Source organism: Strix uralensis, chromosome 1 (assembly GCF_047716275.1).
Source record: "Strix uralensis isolate ZFMK-TIS-50842 chromosome 1, bStrUra1, whole genome shotgun sequence".
NCBI lineage: Eukaryota > Metazoa > Chordata > Aves > Strigiformes > Strigidae > Strix > Strix uralensis.
Window position 1 is genome coordinate 148,683,900 of NC_133972.1, and position 25,312 is coordinate 148,709,211.

General features: G+C 37.6%; 1 protein-coding gene across 4 annotated transcripts in view; it reads right to left on the minus strand.

The window, feature by feature from the left end:
* Positions 1-597: 597 nt before the first annotated feature.
* The window catches only part of RAD54B (RAD54 homolog B), a 67,687-nt gene continuing 42,972 nt past the window's right edge, over positions 598-25,312 (minus strand). For 2 of the 4 annotated variants that reach the window (XM_074884526.1, XM_074884550.1), the window contains 11 exons: positions 23,001-23,288; positions 20,310-20,472; positions 19,351-19,576; positions 12,326-12,533; positions 11,648-11,787; positions 10,763-11,053; positions 9,198-9,373; positions 6,577-6,838; positions 5,224-5,290; positions 4,703-4,903; positions 598-1,034 (listed from right to left, as the gene is read on the minus strand). In XM_074884526.1, the coding sequence (XP_074740627.1) occupies positions 817-1,034; positions 4,703-4,903; positions 5,224-5,290; positions 6,577-6,838; positions 9,198-9,373; positions 10,763-11,053; positions 11,648-11,787; positions 12,326-12,533; positions 19,351-19,576; positions 20,310-20,472; positions 23,001-23,288 (2,240 nt within the window). In that variant the 3' untranslated portion in view covers positions 598-816. Of the gene's footprint in view, positions 1,035-4,702; positions 4,904-5,193; positions 5,291-6,560; positions 6,839-9,197; positions 9,374-10,762; positions 11,054-11,647; positions 11,788-12,325; positions 12,534-19,350; positions 19,577-20,309; positions 20,473-23,000; positions 23,289-25,312 lie in introns of those variants that run through there. The other 2 variants (XM_074884537.1, XR_012630926.1) reach the window with 2 other exon arrangements.

The following is a 25,312-nucleotide window of genomic DNA, read 5'->3' on the forward strand; positions in this document are numbered from 1 at the left end:
GGCCTTTCAAAGTACGTCACTTAAAAGCTGTGAACTGATTTCAAACTTTTGCACCTTCAAAGAAGAAAGAAAATATAGTAATAAAAAAAAATATACTATGAAAATATGCTCAGTACTCCCATGTTTGGCAAAAAGTGTCCTTAAAAGGACTTAGCTAAATGTTAATAAGCCTGTATGCCTGAGAAAAAAAAGTGGGGGTTTTTTCTCCGAGTAAAAGCAATAAGAGAATTTCAGAATATTTTGACAGTATCAGGCTGTGGTCTCAGAATTTTGGACCTCAGTGGCTATTGCTCTGAGAGTCATTAAATTGTAAATTCGAGGGAACTAACACTTACCTTGTTATAAAGCTGCAGTTATACAGATACATAACTTTTCATTGTCAAAACAAAAATCCAACCAGAGTGTTGTTAACAGCATATACATGTATATAGCATTGCCTAATCTTAGAAAATTTGGCTGAAGAATTGCCAGCTTTACAAGCAATAAATCATTATGATCAAATTAAAACTATAAAACAAAGTAAACGTGCATAGGAATGTGCATAAAAACAATCTTACTAATTATGATATCAAAGGAACAGAACACTGGAAAGCAAAGTTAGTTTTAAAAATCTTTATTATAATTACAGTAAGTATGATTAACTTAGTAGCAACTGTAACTTTGTATAAACACCAGGAATCACATTTACCAGGAAACCTTGTCAGAAATACACAAAAGAGAACTTGGCAAAAAGAACAAAAGGTAACTGCACATCAGTTGTTTACTGTACCTATGAGGAGGAGGGTGCAAGTTGTAGGGAAAGACACTCAAGTGTTATTAGGTGGGGGAAGTTGGACTGGTTACATTCTGGAAAATGAAAGAAACATTCTCTCTTATTCTTTCCAGGAAAGAATCAGGGAGTTTCTGATGTTGCCCAGAGAAATGTTTCCATTGCATCAATTGTGACATGGAGAGTGTTTTCTTTGAATTAGGCTTCCCATGGTTTTGTCCAAGCTGGCAACCTCTAGGTATAGAATGCTTTTCTGAGGAAGGATCTGAAAAAAATAATGCAGTGGACTAATCAGAGAAAACTAAGACAGAAAATTTCGGTCTGAATCAATAGCCAGTTGGTGATAACAAATGAGAGAAAATAGAACAGCATATATAATCCTTCTATGTCTATGAAACCCAAACATAAGTATCCACAGTAAGAGGTGAAAGGCTGTTTCTTACCCATTGAGTTTATCAAAATCACCATATGCTAGCATAAAGACAAACCCTTTTACACATGGATGGGAAAGGAAATATCTGGCAATTTCCTTTCTTCTGTCTTCTTAATTCTGTGACATTTGGGCTTCTCCCATTCTTTAAGTAAATCTGAATCTAGAAGTATGTTGCAGAAAAATTCATACTAGCTTCTATTTCCTCCCAGAAGAGTAATTCCAACCAGCTAAAAATAGTTTGAATAGCTACTTCATTGACTCAGCACACTAGAGCTGTGCACTCTGTACATCCAGATTATGCCAAGTTGTTCACTATACACAATATTGTATACTGTATATCACAGTAAGGAAAAGACTATTGCTGTGAAGCACAAAGAGAAGAATTCACTTTCAGCAAAGGATCCTAAAGCCCCAAACAGTACCAGGTCATTGCAGGCTATGTCACACATTGCTGGCTTCATGATTCATCTGACGCATGTGAGAAATGAAGAAACCATTTTGGATGGAAAAAAATTGCATCACTGCTGTTACTGGTTTAAAACCCGACATCAAATATTTTCATAGCAGTGTTATGTGCTCCTTAGGAAAGACCAGTGATATGAGCACCATGATGACTCAGAGTATTCTTGAGTTTTTTAAAGTCCTGGAGAGCCCACAAAGACACATATATGCAAGACTTTCCTTTTGACTGACATATGATGCACATTTGCACTAAACTTAAAACAGACTCTTTTCACAGAATCACAGAATCATTCAGGTTGGAAAAGACCCTTGGGATCATCGAGTCCAACCATCAGCCCTACTCTACAAAGTTCTCCCCTACACCATATCCCCCAGCACCTCATCTAAATGACCCTTAAACACATCCAGGGATGGTGACTCCACCACCTCCCTGGGCAGCCTATTCCACTGTCTGACCACTCTTTCTGTGAAAATTTTTTTCCTAATGTCCAGTCTAAACCTCCCCTGTTGCAGTTTAGAGCCATTCCCTCTTGTTCTATTGCTAATTACCTGTGAGAAGAGACCAGCACCAACCTCTCTACAATGTCCTTTCAGGTAGCTGTAGAGAGTGATGAGGTCTCCCCTCAGCCTTCTCTTCCTCAAACTAAACAGTCCCAGCTCCTTCAATCGCTCCTCATAGGATTTGTTCTCCAGGCCCTTCACCAGCTTCGTTGCCCTCCTCTGCACTTGCTCCAGCACCTCGATATCCCTCTCGTATTGAGGTGCCCAAAACTGGACACAATACTCCAGGTGTGGCCTCACCAGTGCAGAGTACAGGGGGACTATCACCTCCCTACTTCTGCTGGTCACACTATTCATAATACAAGCCAGGATGCCGTTGGCTTTCTTGGCCACCTGGGCACACTGCTGGCTCATGTTCAGCTGCTTGTCAGTTAGAACCCCCAGATCCTTTTCTTTTACTGGCCAGAAGAAAATTTAGGATAGATGCACTTCTCAAGTCCTTACAGATTCTACGTTCCTAACTCCATAAATTACAACCTGATCAGGTAAAGCAATAGGCTTACAGCTTTGTAGCTGAATTGAAAGCCGGTAAAATAGCAAGACAACCCATCTGCATGACCCACGCACAGTTAATGTCCTCCTTTCAAGACTCCTGTAGTTTCCTAAAGATGGCCCCACTGCGAACGGACAAGAGGTGCTTGATCAAGAATATCGTCTCACTGGTATATCTAATGGAGATCATTATGAAAAAAGTTCATATATTGTGAAGCCTGTATTATATTGTTTGGCTTCTCTTTAGTTTATCTTTTGAATCACACTTGATAGAAATGGAAGATACAAATCAGTGAAAGTTCTTGGCCTTTTCTGTGCACCAGTATCCCCAGCAACCTGAAATCTGGTTCCCTGATGAAGTAATTTGACAGTTTTTTGTTCTTAGGAAAAGCAAAGAAACCCACTAATGGTAGCTGCATTCTGGGGTGATCAAATTGAAGACCATGACTCACAACAATTTGACTAGGGAACTGATGAGCCACTTTGTCCTCTGCTCTTTAGGAAATCAAACCTTCCCCTCACTATCATTTCCAACACTTAAATCTCAGAATGACCTTCAGTTTTTTCCTTGATTTACTGCCAAAACGTTCTGTTCATTGGGACCAATATATAATTACCCTTAAGGATGTCCTTGTTTCAGGATCCAAGAGACCAATGTTATGGTTGAATTGATGGAACCAATATATGTTCAAAGAATAAGATAAGCAGTCAAGAGTGTTAAGACAATTGCAAAATGCTAAATAAAATTATATGCACCAGTGTTCATCACAGTAACAATATAAAATTTCTCTGGATTTCTGTCATCCAGGAGCTCTACCTGCCTCACTGCACACCTGTGAGAAAATCTGGCTAACATTTAACACTAAAGGTGCCTTTTCCACACAGATCCTGCAATAGTACCTAAGTGGAAGCTGATGTATTTTAGAATGTCACTTACTCATGGGAAAACAGGTCTAATTTTTCAATCACTAAAGAAAGACACAAAGACAATAAAATCAGTATGTAGAGTAAAAATAAAGGAGAAAGTCAATTCCTATGGCTACAGAAGCACTGTGCTTTCACTAGCCAATTCCTCCCCGTTTGGGGTAGAATGAAATAAGAAAGGAACACAACTTTAACCTATTACCTGGAGACATGCAAACCATCAAGCAAAATAGTCTCATTGGGTCTGTATTACTTAATTTCTTGCCCACGTCTGTTGAGAACATGCACTCTTGTACCCACTTCTTTGGTTCTTTTTATTGTGGCATCTGTATGCATTTAGAAGATATCAGTATTGGTACCTCACTTTCACACCTATAAATGGTGTATGTGGGTATTTTATGCCCAAAGGAAAGAAACATACCAGGGCAATAGACACTCTTTCCTTTAAGAAAGTAGATGAGCTATAAAAATTAAAATGGATAAGATGTAAACATAACTTTGTTTTTTTCTAATCCTGCTTCTAACTTAAACCTATATACCTGTATGCAGTAAGGTATAAAAGTAATTTCGATATGCCAAAAGAAGAAGAGACAGGTTCCTACAGAAAGAATAGATGCGAATATTTGCAGATTGGCTTTACAACTGCCATGGGATCTTCCTGCATTTCTCAAAGAGCTATTTTAATCATCCTGCATCAGCTTTAGTTAATAACTGTGAAATGAAGGCTTAAATTCAGAGATCTGATATAGCTGTCCTCAGATAAACAGCTTTTGAACTAGCCCCTACCAGCTACTCATTACTGTCCTTGAATATTTAGAAACAAAACACCATATAGTGTCATAATACATAAAATGGTTGTACTGCAAGGAGTCTTTTCTCCTCTTCATCTTGTGAAGAGCTCCTATGGATTAGAAAAATCAGCCAGTATCTGGACAATCCCATAATTAACCTCACTACTTCAATCCTATTTTACTGAGCATTGGAGTCTTCTCCAGTGACAGGCTATATATTCAGAATGGATGCCTTCCTCAGCAATGGCCAGACATAATGAAGAAACTCACTTTGATGGTCTTTCTTTCCCATACAGTCACACTCAAGCAAGTCATGGGTAACACAACTGGAATCTTCATGAAGAGTAAAGAGATTTCTAAGCTCCTCAATGGAAAAATGGATGTGTTCAGATGTCTTGGAAAGGTCTACAACTGCCCCAGAAAGGTCTTGTTTGCTGATCTGTCTTTGATAAATCTTTTCTTCTATTGAGCCTGTATTGGGGGGAAAAAAAAAAAAAAAAAAAAGATACACTGGGATAATTTTTGACCACTATTTGTCAAAAAGAAAAAAGTCAAATCCATTTCTTGATAACAATATTCATAGGAAACACTAAACCACTATTTTCAGTTATTCAAGCTAAGCAAAGGCAAATGAATCAACGTGATGTCTCTATTTTAACTGAATTCAGAACACATAATATATATATATTTTAAAGAACGAATTATTTCCAAAAACACTCCCTCCCTTTCTTTTACAGACAAAATTTCAATAGCTGTCTCACTCTATGGTATGCTTGAGCACCATCTCTGACCTGTGGTTAGCAGTCTGTAGATATATACAGTATGTTTCTGACCATCTCTCCACACTCTAGCCATTGCCTGAAGAAAGCAAAAAGATAAAGAGCATTAACAGTCTACTATGCAATGGTATTTCAACTAAAACTTGTAGCCTCTGCTGATCGAATTACCAGTTCTGCTAGCTCATTCAAAATGATGTTGTCCAAAGAAAGCATTCCTCAATAACTGTCTTTGACTGTTTTTATAAAAGTCTTCTGGTATTACCTGTAAATAATTCTGAAAATATTATTTACTTTCTGCCATTCATGCTCCCCTTTCTTTCTGTGTACTATAGTAGGAAAGTTAATGTTTCAACTTTTTCCTGCCTTCTTCATATGTTTTCCAAGCATTAGCAACTGTTTAATATTTCAGAAATACTCATAATTTCCTCCATCTCCAAAACTGGTTTTTGCCACAATACATCTTTAAAAATTATTTTTCTATTTCTTTTAAAATTGTAAAATCAGTGTTTCACACTCCCTTTAATTCTTAAACAAGTAAAATGTAACTGAGTACTGCTATATGATTTTTTTCAAAAATGTAAGGGTTACACCTACATACTGGGTACAAGTACCCACAACATGGTTTGTGGTCTTTGGCAACCTGTAGCAATTTTGACCGATTTAGCAGACTGTGTTTCAGGCAACAAGACAAGTGACCACATGAGGGTACTAATTCACACTTGGAACAGGAGCAGGGCCAAGAATCAGAGCTTTTTTCAGGTATTAAGCACACAGCATTACTCTATACTAAAAATGTTTATAAATTTTTTTTTTAAATTGTTATTGTTAAGGACTATTTTAACTGAACACTCTTATGCCAACTAAATAATCCCTTGAGGCCAACAGTGTCATTACTGAATAGCACAGCACTGGCTTTGTTTTCTTTCTTTTAGCATCATTGCCATGTGATTTTCTCATTCTCTCAATTCTGATCAGAACCTCTCCCTTTTTCTCAGATATTGCAAATTGACAGCACATTTGCTATGCAGTCTAATCATGTTTTTCTTTTCTTTTTCAAAACACAGCAACTTTCCAGTTAAAAAGAGGTCAGGAGATGAAAGGGATACATGACTCCCTCCTCCACAGAAACCAGAATTTAATCGTTTCATTTTTTACTGCAAGAGGGCTTCTAATGATCCCAATATATATAATATGACAGTGAAATATTTCTTCTTCTCAGAAAGAGTTCTCTTTCAGTGTTGTGCTTGTTCAGATGCAATGTGATACTCGGGTAGCACTAAGACATGTAAAGTCAGGCATTTCAAAATCGACCAAGAAATCATTTGATGCCCATCCCAACGCACACGTACACAGTTGTTATCAGACCTGAATATCCGTAGCTGGATTCCAGTCGATATCATACAGGATCAAATGAGATGCTCCGACCAGATTCAGTCCTACTCCACCAGCCTTTGAACTCAGCAAAAAGATAAAAGCTGGACTGAATTTACTATTAAAAGTATCAACAATCTGTTGTCTCTGGGAGACAGGAGTGTGTCCATCAAGTCTAGTATAAGAGTATCCATAACGTTTGCATGTCTCTTGTAATATGTTTAACGTCTGAGTGTAATTGGATACCAGTACAACTCTGTCAAACAGTAAAACAAAGTTATCATCTTACACCTTGGTAAAATTAAAGTCCAGTAACAAATTACTGAAGACATCTAAAAAAATGAAATTACAAGTCAAGCAAAAATTACACATCAACCTGAGGTTACTCACATTTCCTAAGAAATAAAACATTTCCTAGTAATTTGAAGCACATACTAGATTTGGATGCATTATACATACTGTCATTAAAATTCAAATGCTAAAGAACGAATGTTTTCCTTCGCAACAGAATTTGGCTTAATGCACAGATTCCAGGGATCCAGAACCAATCACAAAGATAGAATTTTTAAAAAATCTCTATTTATACAAAATAGCTGCTGTTAAGGCTGCATTTGCAGAGTGTTGTAGCAGCTAATAAATAATATATATATGACTCTACTTACTGAAAAAGCTACTGTGAACTTCTATAGGCAACCTTGGAAAATTCTAATAAACAAAATCATGAAAGTCAAATAGGAAAGCAGTGACTCTTTCCTACATTTTATGACAAAGAACTGGGATGAAGGATAGTGAAAGATATCACAAACAATATAGTCTGGATTTTTGTTATTTTTTTAAAGCAAAATAAGTCTGATCCCTTACACTAATGATCCATACTATGTCAGTGTTTTTCTTCTGAAATTTTGATTAAGTAAGTTTCAGAGATCTGCAAATCTAGAATTTCTATCCTCCTAGATGTTGAGGATGAGTCTACTGAGTGGACAAAAAGATCACAGAATCATAGAACCACAAAATAGTTTGGGTTGGAAGGGACCTTAAAGATCATCTAGTTCCACCCCCCTGCCATGGGCAGGGACACCTTCCACTAGACCAGGTTGCTCTAAGCCCCATCCAGCCTGGCCTTGAACTCTGCCAGGGAGGGGGCAGCCACAGATCTTTTGAATGTAATCCATAAACAATAAGGACAGTCAGGGCGTTTTCTGCCAGATCTTGTTTGGAGGTCTTTTATAATCTAAACTACAAATTCCATCAAAGGAGCTCCATTTTTAAAAATAATTTTAAATTTAAAGTTTTAATTTAAACACTTTAATTTTAATTTAATGTTTTAATTTAAAAACAAGTACTGAAGAACAAGACAAATACTTTCAGGGAAAACCTGCTAAATTAACATTTTTAAATTGTTTGAAAGTATTTTTATTATTACACTTTTCAATTGAACTACATCCAAGACTTCTTTGCAAAGACTTTGCAAGACTGATTTTTTTTGTCAATCAACACCAAATTCACACCTTTGTTTTCACTACGAACTTCAGAAGAGGACTGGAATTGCATCTATATATTGCAAAAACCATTTAGTACTAATGAGAGCAGAGAAAAGAAGAAACATGAACAGCACTGAATTACAGCAACAAAAGTTTTAAAGGTGTAAAATAATGCCTCGACACCTGCTGTAACTCAGCAGCTCCTATAGCACTGAAACAGGGAGAAGTGCTTTTTCCTGATACCCCTGTTTCTTTTGACCTACAAGAAATAAGGCCAGTACATTTAGATATTTAGCTATCATTGGTTTCAATGGATGTTAGGCATATAAACTCCAACAATAGGCTCAGCTTTCTGTTTTGTAAAAAGAGAGCATCTTCAAATTCCACTACCTCAGTGCCAAAAGATCTGCTGTTACTTCCCACTAGTGAATTACAGCATTTAAGCATCAATTTAAATAAAAGTTAAAAGTTAAATACTTTTGGAATAGCTGGGCTTTAAGGCATGAGTCCATAAAAAAGTTATCATGGGACACAAGGTCACATGAGATTTCCATGAATCAGCAATCGCATGGTAACTAAGCATGTGCATCCTATCACCCCATAATAAACAGAGGTTTTCCTACATGTCAGTGGCATTTACCACAGGGGAGATAAGCAGTTTTGGTGACAGTTCTTCTGTTCAGACTGGTTACCCTGAACAGAAAAGGAAGCAAGCACTGAGCAGTTAAACGTGATTAAATAACTTATTTTAGTGCAATTTGAAATATTTCATATATTAATACATCTCCTCCAGGAGATACAAAGCATTGGAAAGCTTCTGCAATTAAAGATAATATGTAACAGTATAGGGGCTGTAGCAAACTATCTTACTTGCTGGAACTCGCTATGAAAAATACAAGTATCTTTATCTGGAAAAAATGTGAAGAACATCTTTGAAAATTATGTCAACTGCAAATGCTAGTTTCCTAATTTAACAAGGAAGAGACAGGAGTACAAGCATAAATATGCTTGGCACCTCTGCAAACAGTTGCAATGCCTTTATTTTGAATATTACATCCCAATGCATTTGAAAAGCAAAACAATATCCAGAAGGTCACTCCCATTATCTCCCTTTTACTTTTCTTTCACACTTGCCTTTCCGAGGAGTTGAGCTCACAGATTGCTGCTAACAACTTCACCAGCACCTGCAATTTTCCTGAATCAGTTTCAGAGAAAGTGTCTGAAGTATAATCTTGCGGAAAGACATCTATTAGACCTTCGTAGAGGCTGGACTCATCATGTTCATCAGACATAGGATCACAGCTTTTTTCCTATTGAAAATAAAAGGATTCAAGTTCCATATCCCCTCTAACATGTTTTGGTTTTTTTCAAACTTTCCTATATTTTTATTACAAAGACAAAAGGAGACATCAAAAGCTGCCACAAAGTAGTGTACAAAGTAGTAGAGCATGACAACCTCCCAATACCAGATTGAAAGCAGTTTTAAAATGCTGATAGTGTTTATTTTGGTTTACACCCTCTATTCTATGATGTTGTTTGCAGCTGAGTAGACAGTTGAAATACTTAAAACTGAAATATGTGTTTTACTTCTCTTTCTCTACTTAAACAACCACATAGATGTACACCCACAGCAAAGCCATATCTAAAACATGGGGGGGAAAAAAAAAAAATCAATACCCTGGTTATTCTTTCTAAATCTAATACCTTATTATGGAACTTCCCAGTCGCTGACTTTTTTTTGGAAGATGCTGTCATTAAGATTCAGTTATGCAACCGGAAATTAAGAAAAACTAGCAAGTAAAGACAATAAAATAGAAGAAATACAAGTAATATTTTGCTTGATTTGAAAATCAATGTTTCACAGGAAGGAAAAACCCTAACTACTCAAACGCCAAAACCACAATGGCAATAAATGACTTGCACATATAGTCCTTTCCATCCCTGTAGTTTCTAAAGGCTTATGCTTTCACATAAGAAAAATTTCTAATGCTTATACTATTAAGTAAAGGCAATGAACTTTACTTGGCAGTGTTGAAAGATACAGGGAGATCTGTGCTGCGGACATTTCTACAGTCATGAATTATGTCTTTTAAGAAAGATTTACATTTCCACCCACCTTATGTGGACTTTGGTGGCCATAGAAGTTAATATTACCAAGTTCTAGCTATCACATTATTAACCTATAGGAATGAGAACATTTCTATAGAAATAGCAAGGTGTACAGTGTGACAGGATCTCAGAAGAAGTGGAAATGGAGACATCTAGTACCACTGTCATCTTGAGCCTGCAGCTCCCAGTGTCACTGAGCTTGAGAGTGGAATTATCATGTGGTCTGGGAGGTTTCAGAGGAACCAGCAGACAGAGTACACAGAATGATCTCTAGCTAACAGTGTTCTTTGTAAAATTCACATTTATATGTATTTTTACACATATTCACAAACAAGATTAAGAGAGCAAATACATGAACAACAAGAAAATACCATAAGGCAACAGGAAACCAACGAGATACCTTCCCTGTGTACATTCAGACTTCCTAACATTTATGTTTTTGAAAGCAGATCTCGTAAAGCAAGTTATATGTGAGAAGAGAGTATGGAAATGACCTTAAGTAACATGCACATTGACCGTAACTTATTTTTAGTGACCTTTGCCTGCTGAAAGGACTAATTGCAGGCACCCACCCCCACGCAAATAGATACCTTTATAGCTTTAAACAGAAGGCATGGATGATTGCAAAGCTTTTTCAAAGCTCCTATACATATTAGGTGAGGACTGTTTTCTAGCCTGCCTTGCAGACAGGACCTAATAACTCGAGAACTAAGCAGTTTTCGATACAATTCAAGCTGCAGTGCTGTTGGTCGGCAGAAGATTATGCTCTCCTTTTTGGGGGGCAGAAATTCGTTTATAATCTCCTGTGTTCTCCTTAGAATAAAGAGTCCAGTAAGGCGTGTGAGTTCAGCTGCTCTTTTTTCTCCTAATTCCTTTTCATCCTAAAAGAACAAAGCACAAAATTAATGGTAATCTTGCATTTCATCACAATAATTTTCTGTATGATTTTAATTAGGTGTTTAAATAACATTTTAAAAGTATGATACCACTTTCTGACATGGGAATGTAACAACCAATTCTTCTCCAGTTAGTACCACTGCATTAGCTTAGTTCTAGGTCCGGTTTCTAAAGGCTTAAAGAAAGGAAGATAATGTCCCAGGAGACATCCAAGGCTTGAACTATATTCTAGAATTTCTCGAGATACAACAAAATCATGCAGATTTTGCAGTACCACAGAGCATTAAGAATGAATAAAGTACTGTCACATGGTAATACACATGGCATTTTTGGGAATGCAAGGTGTTGGAAGAACAATTTTTGCCTGCTAATTAATAGGCAGCTGAAATGACATGATATCAACATGCATATATTCCTTCTGCTTCCTTTGGAGAACAAGTGAATTTATTTCATACAGGAAGGTGAAAAGCTTTTGCTACTATTAGTAGTCCTGAACTTCATTTTATTCCATAGAAAGCAAATACCACAGTGCTGTCTATGAATTTTCTTCTATAACTGCATTTTTTAAAAAAATATACCTTTGTCGCTGAAGGTTCTCTAGACCTGACAATTGGTTCCTCATATATCTTTCGATATGTGGATGAAGAACCAAGTATTCCTGGATTCACAAACTCTATTAATGCATAAAATTCTTGCAAGTCATTTTGGATTGGAGTACCTGGAAAGAGAAATAAAAAAAAATTCTGCATTTGGTAACTTTTTCTTGAAACTGATAGAAGTACAATTGTTGAATGCAGGGTTTAATGTTGAGAATGCATCTTGAAAGCGGATGTTTTGTTTCAATGTGAATTACTGAGAGTTCTGAATTAATCTAAAACTTTATCATGATTGATAAACTACTGTCATCCTAACTAAACAGACTGCATATCTAATTGTTTTGACAAAGGAATTAAAAAAGTCAAGTTCTAAATCAATTTTGTTAAATAATTACAAAGGAAAACAAAGAGTGTATGCAGAGTCCCAATTCCCTTACAGAAATCCCCAGGATCCTTGCCTGTCCCTGAAGATAGACAAATTTTGCATTTATTTTAAAAAAATTGAAATACTCTGTCTTTACAAGACCCAAGATTTCTGCATTTAATACCCATTGCCAAAATTTATACTGTGCTCCTACCATACTTACAGTATCTTTTTCCTTTACCCCAATCTAGCACTATTAATATAGCGAAATATTAAAAGTAACTATAGATACTAACCAGTAAGGATAATTCTCCTCTCACAAGACAGACTAGTGAGGGCTGTAGTTGTCTTAATAGAGCTATTTTTCAGACGATGTCCTTCATCACAGATTAGAAGGTTAAATTCTATAGCCTGAATTTGATCCAAAGATCGCAGTAGCATCTCATAACTGATTATCATGACTGAATAAAGTGGAGAACTGATGAATTCTTCTACTTTGTGGTCCTGCAGGCAGAAAGGAAAATAAAACATACAACTATTTCTTTGGAGAACACTCATCATATTCCTTAAACATCCGGTGGCTACAGAAATTTTTTCTACCATGACACAAGACATTTACTATCTCCTTCATGAGTTTGGATTATTGATTCTTTCCTAATTTGCAAAGGAAATATAGGATCTGATATAGCAATTTAGAGTTTTACCACCTCATTAAAAGAAAATTTATTATTCTTTTAAGCTTTCAAATCCTCTGAGATACATTACCGTGAAGGTGAAAAGCACAGGCTCCCTGTAACAGCTTCCCAGTCCTGGCATTTAGGTAAGCTTCAAATTAATAATTGAAGCCAAGATAACGAAGAGGCATAAGTAGCTGCCTGTACATTTACTTTGGGATCTCAAGCTGCAAGGCACAGTAAGGTGGTCCAGTAGGAAGTTACCACATTCTACCAAAATTCCCATTGTAGTTTTGAATTGAATACATTATTGAATATGCTATTACGGAATATGATATTATATGAATACTATTGAACCTACTGAATAGGTTTTAGATTTTAGAAGAGCAAACTTCAGCTCACTCAGAGCTGGGAGGGATTCTGTGGGAAGCTTCTATGGAGGCTAAAGGAGAGAGCGAGTGCTGGGAGTTTTTCAAGAATGTTCTTCTGGAAGCACAAATCCCCTTTAAAGGTAAGGGAAGTAGGCAGAGCAAGAGACCCCCTTAGCTTAACTGTGAGCTTCTAAGTCTGCTCAAAACCAATAGAGAAGCATACCAAAGGTGGAAAAGCAGATGAATACTTGTTGAGAACTACGGGGACATTGCCAGGGTGTGCAGAGATGCAGTTAGAAAAGCAAAAGCTCAGCTCGAATTGAAATTGGCCAGAAACATCAAAAAGTACAAGAAATGGTTCTGCAGGTACGTAAACAACAACCAGAAACAGAAGGAAAATGTTGGCCTGCTGTTAAACAGGAGAGTTGAATTAGACACCAACAAAACTGAAAAGGCAGAGATTCTCAACACTTTCTTCAGCTCTGTCTTTACCAGCACTGTTGGGCACCAGGCCTTGGGAACAAAATCCAGGTCGATGCAAACACAGACCCACTGTCAGAGATGGAAGAGTTGGTGTGTGAACTATTACAGGAGCTTGACCCCTGCAAATCGATGTGTGTTAAGAAAGCTGGCTGACATCATTGCGAGGCTGCTCCCCATAACCTTTGAGAAGCCTTAAAGGGATGGGGGGTGTCCCAAGAAGACCGGAAGAAGGCTAATATCACCCCCATCTACAAGAAGGGCATAAAGGAGGATCCAGGAAATTATAGGCCCATCAGTCTTACTTCAGTCCCTGGGAAAGTTACGGAACAAATTCTCCTGGGAGCTATAACAAGTCAACTGAAGCACGTTGATTGGGAAAAGCCAGCACGGATTCATCAAGGGCAAATTGTGCATGACTGACCTGATTGCCTTCTATGACAAAGTAACCTGCTCAGTTGATGAGGGGTGAGCGGTGGACATTGTCTCTCTGGATTTCTCCAAGGCTTTTGATACAGTTCCCCACAGCCTCCTCCTAGAGAAACTGATGCGTTACAGTCTAGACAAGAGGTCTGTGTGGTGGGTGGGGAACAGGCTGACAGGTCTCTCCCAGAGGATGGTGGGAAATAGCTCCTGTTCAAACTGTCAACCTGTCACAAGTGGGGTCCCCCAGGGATCGATATTGGGCCCAACGCTGCTTAATATCTTCATAAGCGATCTGGATGATGGGATCAAGTGTACCCTGATGAAGTTTGCTGATGATACCAAACTGAGCGGGGAAGTGGACACTTTGGAAGGGAGAGCCACCCTGCAGGAAGACCTGGATAGGCTGGAAGAGTGGGCTAATGAGAACTTTATGAAGTTCAACAAGGACAAGTGTCAGGTCTTGCACCCAGGAAAACATAATCCAGGAGTGCAGCACAGGCTGGGATCTACCCGGCTGGGGAGCAGCTCTGTGGAAAGGGATCTGGGGGTCCTGGTGGACAACATGCTCCATAGGAGTGAACAGTGTGCTGCAGCGGCAATGAAAGCCAATGGGATGCTGGGTTGCATCAACAAGGGCATCACCAGCAGAGACAAAGAAGTCATTATCCCACTCTACTCAGCGTTTGCCAGGCCATGCCTGGAATACTGTGTTCAGTTTTGGTCCCTGTTGTGCGAAAAAGATGTGGACAAGCTGGAGAGGGTCCAGAGGAGCGCCACAAAGGTGATCAAAGGACTGGGAAGCCTGCCATATGGGGAAAGGCTGTGAGAACAGGGTTTGTTCAGCCTTAAGAAAAGAACGTTTATCACCATGTTCCAGAATTTAAAGGGTAGCCACAAGGAAGATAGAGACTCCATTTTTACAAGGAGTCACATTGAAAAGACAAGGGGTAATGGGTACAAGTGTTTCCTGGGGAAATTCTGATTGGACACAAGAGGACAATTTTTCACAGTGAGAACAATCAGCCACTGGAATAATCTCCCCAGAGAAGTGGTGGATTCCCCAACATAGGACACTTTTAAGATTCATCTGGACAGGGTGCTGGGCCATCTTGTCTAGACCGTGCTTTTGCCAAGAAAGGTTGGATGAGATGATCCTTGAGGTCCCTTCCAACCTGGTATTCTATGATGATTCTATGATTAACTTTGTTACAAGCCCTTAATATTGATGGGTTGGCCAACAGGTAAGGGCAGCCTGGGACTCAGAAAACAGAGCCCATAACCAGCCACAGAAAACATGCCTGTATACTGGTAAATAAAAGCACTTGATTCTAAACCCTGTATTACTCGTCAGAAAATGTCTGTAATCCCCTCTGCTCATATATCCCTCAAATGCTTTTCCTTCAATAGACATCAAGGAAACAGACACACTAAATAAAAAGTCACTGTAATTTGACAGGGAGCTTCTTCCAAAAAAGTTTCCTAGAAATAGTTACATTTTTGTGAAGACTTGTGAATGTAATTATGCAATTACTTGTAATTATGCATAAAAATGGAAAAATCTACTGTGGGTACATCCCTCATGTTTCTGCCTGGCTCCAGATGCTAATTCCCTGCATCCTCCTTCCTATTTCCTAATGGTGTTCACTATCTAAGCAGACTATGGGTGCAGCTGAAAAGCTAAGGACCTCTTTAATTGTGAAAGCAAATCAAGCTAAGAGCCTCAGAAGGTATTTTTATTTCCAAACAAGATCAGTTACCAAACACAGACAACTAAGTCTGGAGCCATATGGTGTAATACACTGTAAAAGCAGCACCAGTTAATTATCACAACCTTTAGAACCTCCTAGCAGGTGATTCAGATGAATCTATGGGCCAAATCTGGCACATTAATCTCACAAAGTAGATCAGTCCCTGTATGCTACTCATGAAGAGGCCCAGCACATGTTGGAGGAAGCAAGGAGTAGTGAGGAGCAGGTGACAAGGGCATGCACCGATTTCCCCTGGTGTTTGGACTGGATTTGAGCATTCCTGCTGTTACCAGGACTGCAGTTAACTGCTTGTTTTCTGGCTATAGTTTTACTGCCATTTTCAAAATAGGAGCAGAAAATTTCCCAACACAGGAACAGAGATACAGAGGAGCCCTGTAGGCAATACCCAATAGTTGTCCCTGCTCAGTATTCAGGCTCCATATTGCAGTCCTGAAGACAGAGGCAATGCGTCTCTGACCTTCTCTTGGGATGGTCAAGCATGAGAAGATGCCCAGGGTTCAGAAATCATTTTGTTTTCCTACACTTATGGGCTGTGAGCTGAGACTGTGGGGAAAGTGCTGAGGCACTGGGGAACTGCCTCCAACATCCCTCCCCATCAACTCTTCTGGACTGTTTGAACCCCTTAAAACAAAGCAGGAGAATCCTGGCATATTATAAGCCCCCTGCAGCCAAATTTAATATATTCCCTGCTGTATATAACAACAGCAGTGGATGATGGACTAAAAATTAAAATAAATTTACAAGCTAATTTCACGTAATTGATTTTTTCCTCTTAACTGGCTTCAAGATATGTATGTATTATAGCCTCCATTTTCACAATTACCCAAAGTGACTTGACAGGTTTAAGCGAGTTGCTCAGAGCCACATATGGAGCAATTATCAACCAGTATTAGTCCTTCATAATGTCCCAGACTTACTCTTTGAACAGACCTTTCTTTGCACTAGTCCAAATCCAATGTAGCCAGTGAAGTGTAAATTTAAAAATGCTAAATCATGAAGCAATGTAAACCTTTAATTAATTAATTCTTCAGATATTTTGACTTAAAAACCAAACCATAACAACCCCAGTAGAAGTGATACTCTGCAATCAGATAAAGGAGTTATTCTCTCAAACACATCTCAAATGCTGATAACATGGATTAACAAGACTTAAATGCAACCTTTGTGGGGATGCCTTAATTTTAAAAGCAATGTCCTCTACATGACATTTGCATTTTAACAGGAGTAAAGTAATCACATTTTAAAAGCAGATAATTTTTTTGAAGAGTCTGTTACTGAAGGGTTAGGATCAATTCGTGGTGTTTCAGTGTGAAAGTGAGGAAAACATGCCTAACAGATTCTTAAAACTCTGCCAGTTCTTTGAATGCATTCCTTACAGGAAACAATAGAAAAAAACTTTGAGACAAGCTCTTCTTTTTAAGTTATACTGGAGAAATAACAGTATGGTAATTGCTGCTTTTCTGAAGAAGACAGACAGTAAATTATTTTGAAATACCTCATTATATCCCAGGCAAGTCATATTGTGTCCTCCTTTTGCATGACAATGTATTCCTTGTTATTTGAGAACACAGTCTTAAAAGCTGCTGAGTGTCCTCAATCCAAATGGCTCCAATAAGATGAGTAAGAATATTAAATTATTTAAATTAAAAGAAAATGAAAAATACTGTGATTTTGGGTCATAGTAATTGTCAGCAAATTCAGGTTTTCTCCTCCCAACATTATTGACAAAAACTGCAAGAAAACGTTCAATTATTTCTAACTACCTTTTCAGGTTAAAATGTTGCCATATTATATTTTGTCTTGTATCCACTTCTTTTAGAAAATTCCATATTTCTCATCCTAACCTATATTACATTACAGTTCCTGACAAGTCATGTTTGCTTCATTCCCTCATCTTGAAACAAGTTACTAAGAAAAGCAAATGATGCAAAGAGCACCTATTATGTGTGGATTGTCCTCAGTGGAAGATGAGTAGGTTCAACAGTTTCAAGGGTTTGACAATAATGAGTGGAATTCAAAGAAATAATTATTGTTACAAAATTTTGTATGCTCTACAGTTTAAAAAGTTTGAAAACTTCCATTTCATCTGAAATAGGCACGCTTTCACACAGACAATAAGGATCATACAAGAAACTAAAAGCAAATCTGGTTGATATAAGAATCGGGACATCTTTAGAATGAAGTACCATTTGTTTCTTCAATCTACTTCTGTGGAACTATTAGATTAAAAAATAACTTTGGAAAATAAATATCTTTATCGTTGTTGCAAGCACCAATGCAGATAGTGTAAGCTCTCCACTTCTTCCCACTGGCACAATTCAAATATAGGAGCAAGGAAAAAGTAGGGGTACAGCAGATTGCTGAATGTACATATAGAAACCAGTTTGCTAAACAACTTCTCTTTCCTTTTTGCTATGAATGCCCACTCCATATGGACATGGGGACCAGAAGTCATAGGAAAAGAGATACTGGATGGTAAATTATAAAAAACAGAGCTTGAATCTGAAAGCTTCATAAGCATTAATGAAGGCATGGGCAAGTCTCCTGCTCACAGCTTAACGAGTGCCGGTCCTGAGAGGACCCAACCCTCTCACTGAGATATTGAGCCATGCTTAACGGGAAAATTTATATGGCCAGAAAGCCTTGCTGGATAACCAGAGCAAGATGTGGCTCTTCTCCAGAGAAGGTCCTCAGTCAGTGATGCTACAGCCTCACTCTGTGAACTCCCTTGTCTTTTACTTGACCAGGTGCTTTCCTGCCTGATGTGGTCAATAAAGGTCACTGAAGCACAGTCTGTACTAGAACTTTTAGTCTTTGAAGTAAAGGGCGGAGAGAGCTTTGTTTTTCAAAAACAAAGGCAAGACCCTAAAGGTATACCAAAGAGATTAAAAGATTAAATACTTCATCAGCACATGGGATTCATCCAGGCACTACAGGAACTTGGGAGTGTCATCACCAGCAGGAACTGCTCCATTACAGGAGGAGACAGGGATCAGCATCATTCCGCTTCATTATTAAGATTTGTACTTGCCTGCTCTCTTCTAGAGATGAGAGATATTCTCATTATCTAACACAGACTCTAGACTTGGTAACTCAAATCATCCCTACAGAAACCTAATTCTTGACAGTGACAGTAAAGGAATAACCTTCTGAAGTAACCTGAAACAGACAGCTGAAGCAAAGAGGAAAAAGTTTTCAGTACAGAACAAAAGCAACTACTACAGAAAAGGATTACAAGTCAGTCAAGGTAGATGCTCTGGTACCTAAAGCAGGGAAGGTGTACACTTTAATAGAAAGCTCCTTAAACCAAAGAGGCACACGGAGGAGCGTGTCTCCTTTTATATCTTTAAAGGTGAAGCCTGAGGAAAGAGAAGACAGACATATGCTACACAGGCAGGTGAGCCTGAGTTATGACCCAGTTACTGACAGCTAAATGCCCATATGCACAATTACCTGAAGGAGAAATAAAGTATTATAAATAAATATTAATAGAGAATTATTAGGTTTGGTCTCTGGTTTAAAAAAAAAGAGGGGAAAAAAATCACAAATCCTATATTCTGAGCCAAACATGATGTAATCCCCTTTTGGAAATAATCCTTACCTGATCAACTGTAAAGACTTTGATCCTTTCACTTCCCAACCATTTCTGAAATTCTTTTTTCCAGTTTTTTACCAGACTCCCAGGGGTGACAATTAGTGCTCGCTTTAGTACAGGTTTGCATCCATAGACCCCTTGACGCAGAAGAGTCCAGACAAGTGCAATGCATTGCAATGTTTTTCCTAAGCCCATTTCATCAGCAAGAATAGCTCCAAATCTGCCACTAACTCTGTAAGATATAATTAGGCAGTGGTAACGTTTTAAAAGACATATCTATAATTATTTACAACTGGTTTAGGGAATTGCTCTTTGCTGTTGCCTTCTGAAGTATAAAGAACCTACTTATATTTATTATGCTCTACTGCAGGTTTTCATTCAGTTATAACAGAAGACTTTAGAGTAAAATTCCTAATTTTCTAGATTAATGCATTAGTCCTCCAAAACCAAATAGTTTAAATTTGCTTTTAGAATTAAAATTATTATCTAATATTTTTAAAACCCGTATATACCTTAAGGAATCTACAACTTGATCTATGACTTGAGAAAACATTTTTGAAAATAGTACTGTATTTTTTTCAACAGGTTGGTATGACAGCTTCTTTATTCTAAATACCTGATTTATAAATGATATGAATAATTATGAATTATATGAATTATAAATCCCAGAAAGCAGTGTTCTTTAGCATGGGTTAGACTGTATCCGTGTTTACAAGACTTGGTATTTGCAGTAGAACTGACAGGCCTTTTGGTGCACTAGCTTCTGAATACATCTGGCAAAATCATAGCAAGCATGATGCTATATACAGGTCAGAAAAAACCTGTGCCACCTTTACTGGAGGAAAATTACTAATATCAATTAATTGAATGATTTCTCAAATCTTCCCGTTCAAATTGTCTCATTTCGAACATGGGCATGAAAATATTACAGGTATTGAAAGCCAAAAGGATAATTATCATCTTACCTCATTCCCATTACACATTCATATAGAAATATAATTCCTTCTTTCTGATGTGGTCGGAGATTATTTGCAATGTAAGGATCCACAACTACATCCACCATAGGTAAACCAGCCTTATTGAACGTCCACTGATGACTTGCATTTGGTCTTGGCATAACTAGAGAATCTTTAATTTCAAAACATACACAAGTATTGCACAAAACCATTATTTTTAGTCTGCTAGCAAAGGGTATTATTTCTCTAACTGGGCTACAGAATCAAGTCAATGACCTAATGACTGTTAAAAATACTGTTTAATATATTGGCCATTCTCAGACAGAAAATGTCTTTACCAACCTAGATAGCCTTCTAAATAAAAAATCCTTTTACAGAGGTTTCCTAAATAGTTTGCACTTTTCTCAAAGGTAAAGATGACAAACTGAAAAATCTGAGTATTTTTTTTATTATGAGGTGAAACTGCCTACCTAATAAATGTTGCATGATGACTTTGAACGCATAGAGTTAAATCAGAAGAAGTTCTAAAAGGCCTCTGAATGTAAAGTTTAAGAAAAAGAACATAAACAATGACCTATATAAAGTCTAGACACTACATTTCAAGGGGATATTCTTGCAGCTGTCCAGAAAGACTTTTCTGCCTGAGAAACAGAGATAAAAAGACAACAATTTGTTAAAAAAAATAATAGAGAAGGACTGAGACTGAGCTGACAAAGGCTGCCACAGTGCTCGAATAAAAGAAGTTGACAGGTTTGAAGACATACAGAGGTAAAGAGAGCATGAAGGATTGGGCTACATCTGAATAACAGTTTTGCTTGCCATAATTTGTTTACAAACTCTACCATAATTTTGCTAGACAACATCCATACTGGGTTGCTTATATTGATGCTATACATACCTTCACTGAAAAGTTGTACTGTCAGAGCACAGAATAAGAAAGCAATTTATAGTTACTGGTATTTTTATGTCACTAGAGCAGATCTATATTGATAATGTATTCATGGGAATAGGTTGGCTGAAGGCTTGTATCATTCATGGAGGTTGTTTCCTACTGACAAAGGGCTGAGTTCTGATGGATTACATCAAATTGCATGTGTATATATATATGAGCCAGTGGTGACAAAAGGTAACTTTTCTGACAAAATTTTGCAGCCTCAGAGATGGAGAAGAAACAAGGCTTGGATGAGCAATGGACTAAAAGCTTAGAAATCATACATGGAACCTGTGCCTTTACATCTTTGTCACTGTGCTCTGTTATGCTGAGCACGGGGATAAATGGCTTTCCATTTTGAAGAAGTTGCATTTTAATCAACTATAGTCATAGACTTCAACATGAAAACCTCTCACTGTTTCAATACCAAGGTCCTGGTCTTGTAAAGTATCTCTGTTACTTCTGAAAGAGGTTACGCAACAAGGCGTTGTTGAGTAAATGCGTAAATGATGGTGATTCTCCTGTGTAAGCAACTCTAATGACTGAGAGTCCAACCTATTGATGTGTTCAGGGCTCTTGAAATCTCATATGAGGTACTCAAATTCACCAGAAGAGAAGTCACGGGAGACAACTAGAATAAAATGTAGCTTTTTAACAGAGTAGTGTAGAAACAGCAAAGAAGTTAATTTGAGTGTTGAATATATGAGCTCTTTGCCAGATTTTAGGTTAGAAAGCTAATGCAGTATCATCCTGGAACCATAGGAAGGAACGTTCTTAGATAATCAAGTTGAATTCAGACCAGAAGCTAGTGTTAATAAGGCTGTTCTATAAAAGGGACAATTATATCACTAATTATCACTTGATTAAGATGTTGTTGTTTATTTACATAGCAGCCAGGTAGCAGCTTCAAAAAGTCCCATAGTATCAGGATATGAGGTAAGAAGTAGGATGGAGGTATAACTACAGTAAGAATGTAGAACAAACTTGCATTTTTTTTAAGTATGTGTTGCTCTGCTTAGTAAAATTTCTTTAAACTCATTTTTATCTTCCATCCGAAAGATAAAAGCCATCAGCAGAATATAGCTCCTACATGGTTTGCTATTGACAGACAAAACAGTACTTCTCGTTTAGATAAGCAATGCTGCTTCCTGCAGCTATCGGATGTTTACAGGATCCCTCTTACACAATTGCTTAACCAGCCTGTTTCTATGCAGTTTGTGAACTCTCATGGCTCTTCAGCACATAGTACTTCTAGCACTATAAAACAAAACTTTTATTCCAAAATGTATCTGGTTGAGTTTGGGTAGTGTAATTATACTCACTGGCTGTGAGGGATCAGGCACTGTCAGAAGCAATTTTTTGAATCTGGCTTAACTTCTTTATTACTGATCCTCCACCGTGTTGCCAGATTATGTCGGTGCTTCACTGACTCCAGTGGGAAGTTGGGACTCATCTAGAACTTCTAGCATGTGTCAGACTGTTTCTCTGATCAATAAACTCATTTTTCTTGGCAAAACTCTCACAAACCACTCTAACTTGTTTCTACAGCCAACTGTAACAACTATGAGAAACTTGGTGCAGTGCAAAGTGTTTCACTTGTTAGAAACACACACGATAAAATCCCAACATAGTATTTATAGAAACAGTAGTACTGTATGCAGAAATACTTCAGTAATACATTGGGGAACATGAAAACTCTGGTTACACATTCAACATTTTTTTTTGAGAGCCGGAGGATGCTTAAGGAAACTTAAAAATCTAAATCTTACTTGAAGCATTTGGATCATGGCGAGGTTTGTAGCTTTGAGAATCTCTGAGTACATTCTCTTTAGCATTGGGTTGACAGACACTTTTGAATGGTTTACAGAATGGTTTCATATTAGTTTGAGATAAAACAGTTGGGACTGTGTCATGAGTTCCTATTCCAGCCTGAAAACACCTGCCACTGCTGAAGTCATCTGCGGAAATTATACCCATCACTTCAATTTCTTTTCCTCCAACCATCAGTGTTTGACCTTCATCAAGACTGTCTAGCTCTTTAGATTTATATCCAGTACCTAAAAGAATGTAAAAATTTATCAATTAGGACAATATGGCAAATACTACTTCCTTAACAGCAGTACTCATCTGCAGGAAGGAAAAACAAAACTGTGAACAGGTGTTTGATTCTTAAGCATCTGAACAGTTATACATATGAACTTACGAAGCCTTTCCCTGCTTAACAGGGATTGACATGTGAGTGCTAATAATCAGAATTAGATAGTGGAATATGTGAGCAAATATTCAATCATCCTCATCCACAACCCACTGAATGTCAAATACTCATTTAAGGGAATTTACAAAAACCAGCCCCATATCATAATGTCTAGCTGTCTGCCTTAGTTTTAAACTTGCTCAAAACTAATGACCATTTGAGGTCCTTTTTTCTTTCTTTTATGCCCCAACAAGAACGCCACTAGCCCCTCTTGCTATTTATCTAAACAGAATATTCTACTTTTAAAATCATTCTAAATTAGCTTTTTACAATTAAGGATTCATATGCATCTGAAATCTTCTGTACATGTTCTGAACCATATATGCTCTGATTATTGCCTGGATTTATCAATCAGCTCAATAGTTTGTTCATTCAAAAACTTACCAGGGAGGTGATGCATTTTTCTATATCCCCTTCGGGACTCCATCAGGTGGACATTCTCAGTGCAGCTACAACATACTATTAGTCTCATTACAAAATACAGCTACAGCTACTGCTTTCTTTTAAGATAAAGATATAGGAAAAAGTGGTGGTTTCTTCTTTTAAATTTCATTCTAGTGGTTGAAGCTCTCACATAAGAAACAGGAGACATACATAATTTATTTTCTTAACTCAGGGAGGTCAAAGACTCATCTCTACCTCAGAATTAGAATCAGGCATGTTCTTTACCCCAGTTGGTGAATTTGTGCCACTTTGGATAAAAAGGCTTGGATCCTCAGTTGGGCCAAAAAAATAAAAAGCATGACTGTGTAGACCAGCAGTTAAAGTACTCACCTGTGAGAAAGGCAAAGCCTCCCAAGGTTTTACACATATTTTATCCAACAAACAGTACATATAAAGACTGCTGGGAGCTGTTTGCATAGCTCAGGTCTCCCATTTCTAGGAATGTGGAAGGTTGGTAGGTGAAGATCTGGATTTTAACTCCTTTAAGAGAAAAAATTTACTGAGGTGTTTCACAGTCTAAGCAAGTGCTGAAAAATGAATCTGGCCAAAAGGGAAAGGGAGGTATTTTTATTCCCATACTCTAAATGTATTCAAAAAGCACACAGCAAACCTTGTTTGGTTCTTGAAAGAAGAACACTTGCTTTCAGGAAAGAGCTGAAGATGCCTGAACACAAGAAAATGAACGTGCCTTCCTAAATGAGGTGCCTGGAGAGGGCATTTATGACCTCTCCTTTGCTCTGCATTTTTGTTTTCTGTTACGACCTCTACATAGCTTCAGGCTGAACATACTGAATACAGGTATATCCCTGTGCAGGATCTTTTGGATTCCAGTCTGAAGAGTCTAATTCTAAGACAGGATGGGCTTTAAAGGTAAATGGGAACTTAGGAAAGGCAAAAAGCAAACCTACAAAGCTCACATGTTTATGCAGCTCCCAGAAATAACTGTTTCTATAACATAGAGCAAATCACAAGCAAGCACTTCCTAAATACTTTGTAATACTTTATTAAGGTATTAAGACATTTGCAGAGTTGTAAAGCAAGATGTTCTGCTGCCTTGAAAACAAGCAACAGCCTGTGCTGGTTTTAGGTTCCCATGCCCCTTCTTAGATCCAGCCCTGGTATGCCTAAGGAAAAAATAAACAAATCTTCCTTTGCCCTTTTCTTCCCATTTAAAAATAATAATCCTGGATGCTCATTCACATTCACTGTAAACTTCCTAGTATTAAATACAATTTTGGAGGTAAGCACCACTACTGAACCTTTCCTTCTCATTCAATGGGCTTGTAGAATAATTGCAAATTCAAAACTTACACTGTTTAAATTGGTCAATTTATGATTTTCTTAGAATCAACAAGCGTTGAAAGCAACTCTAAATGGGCAAGT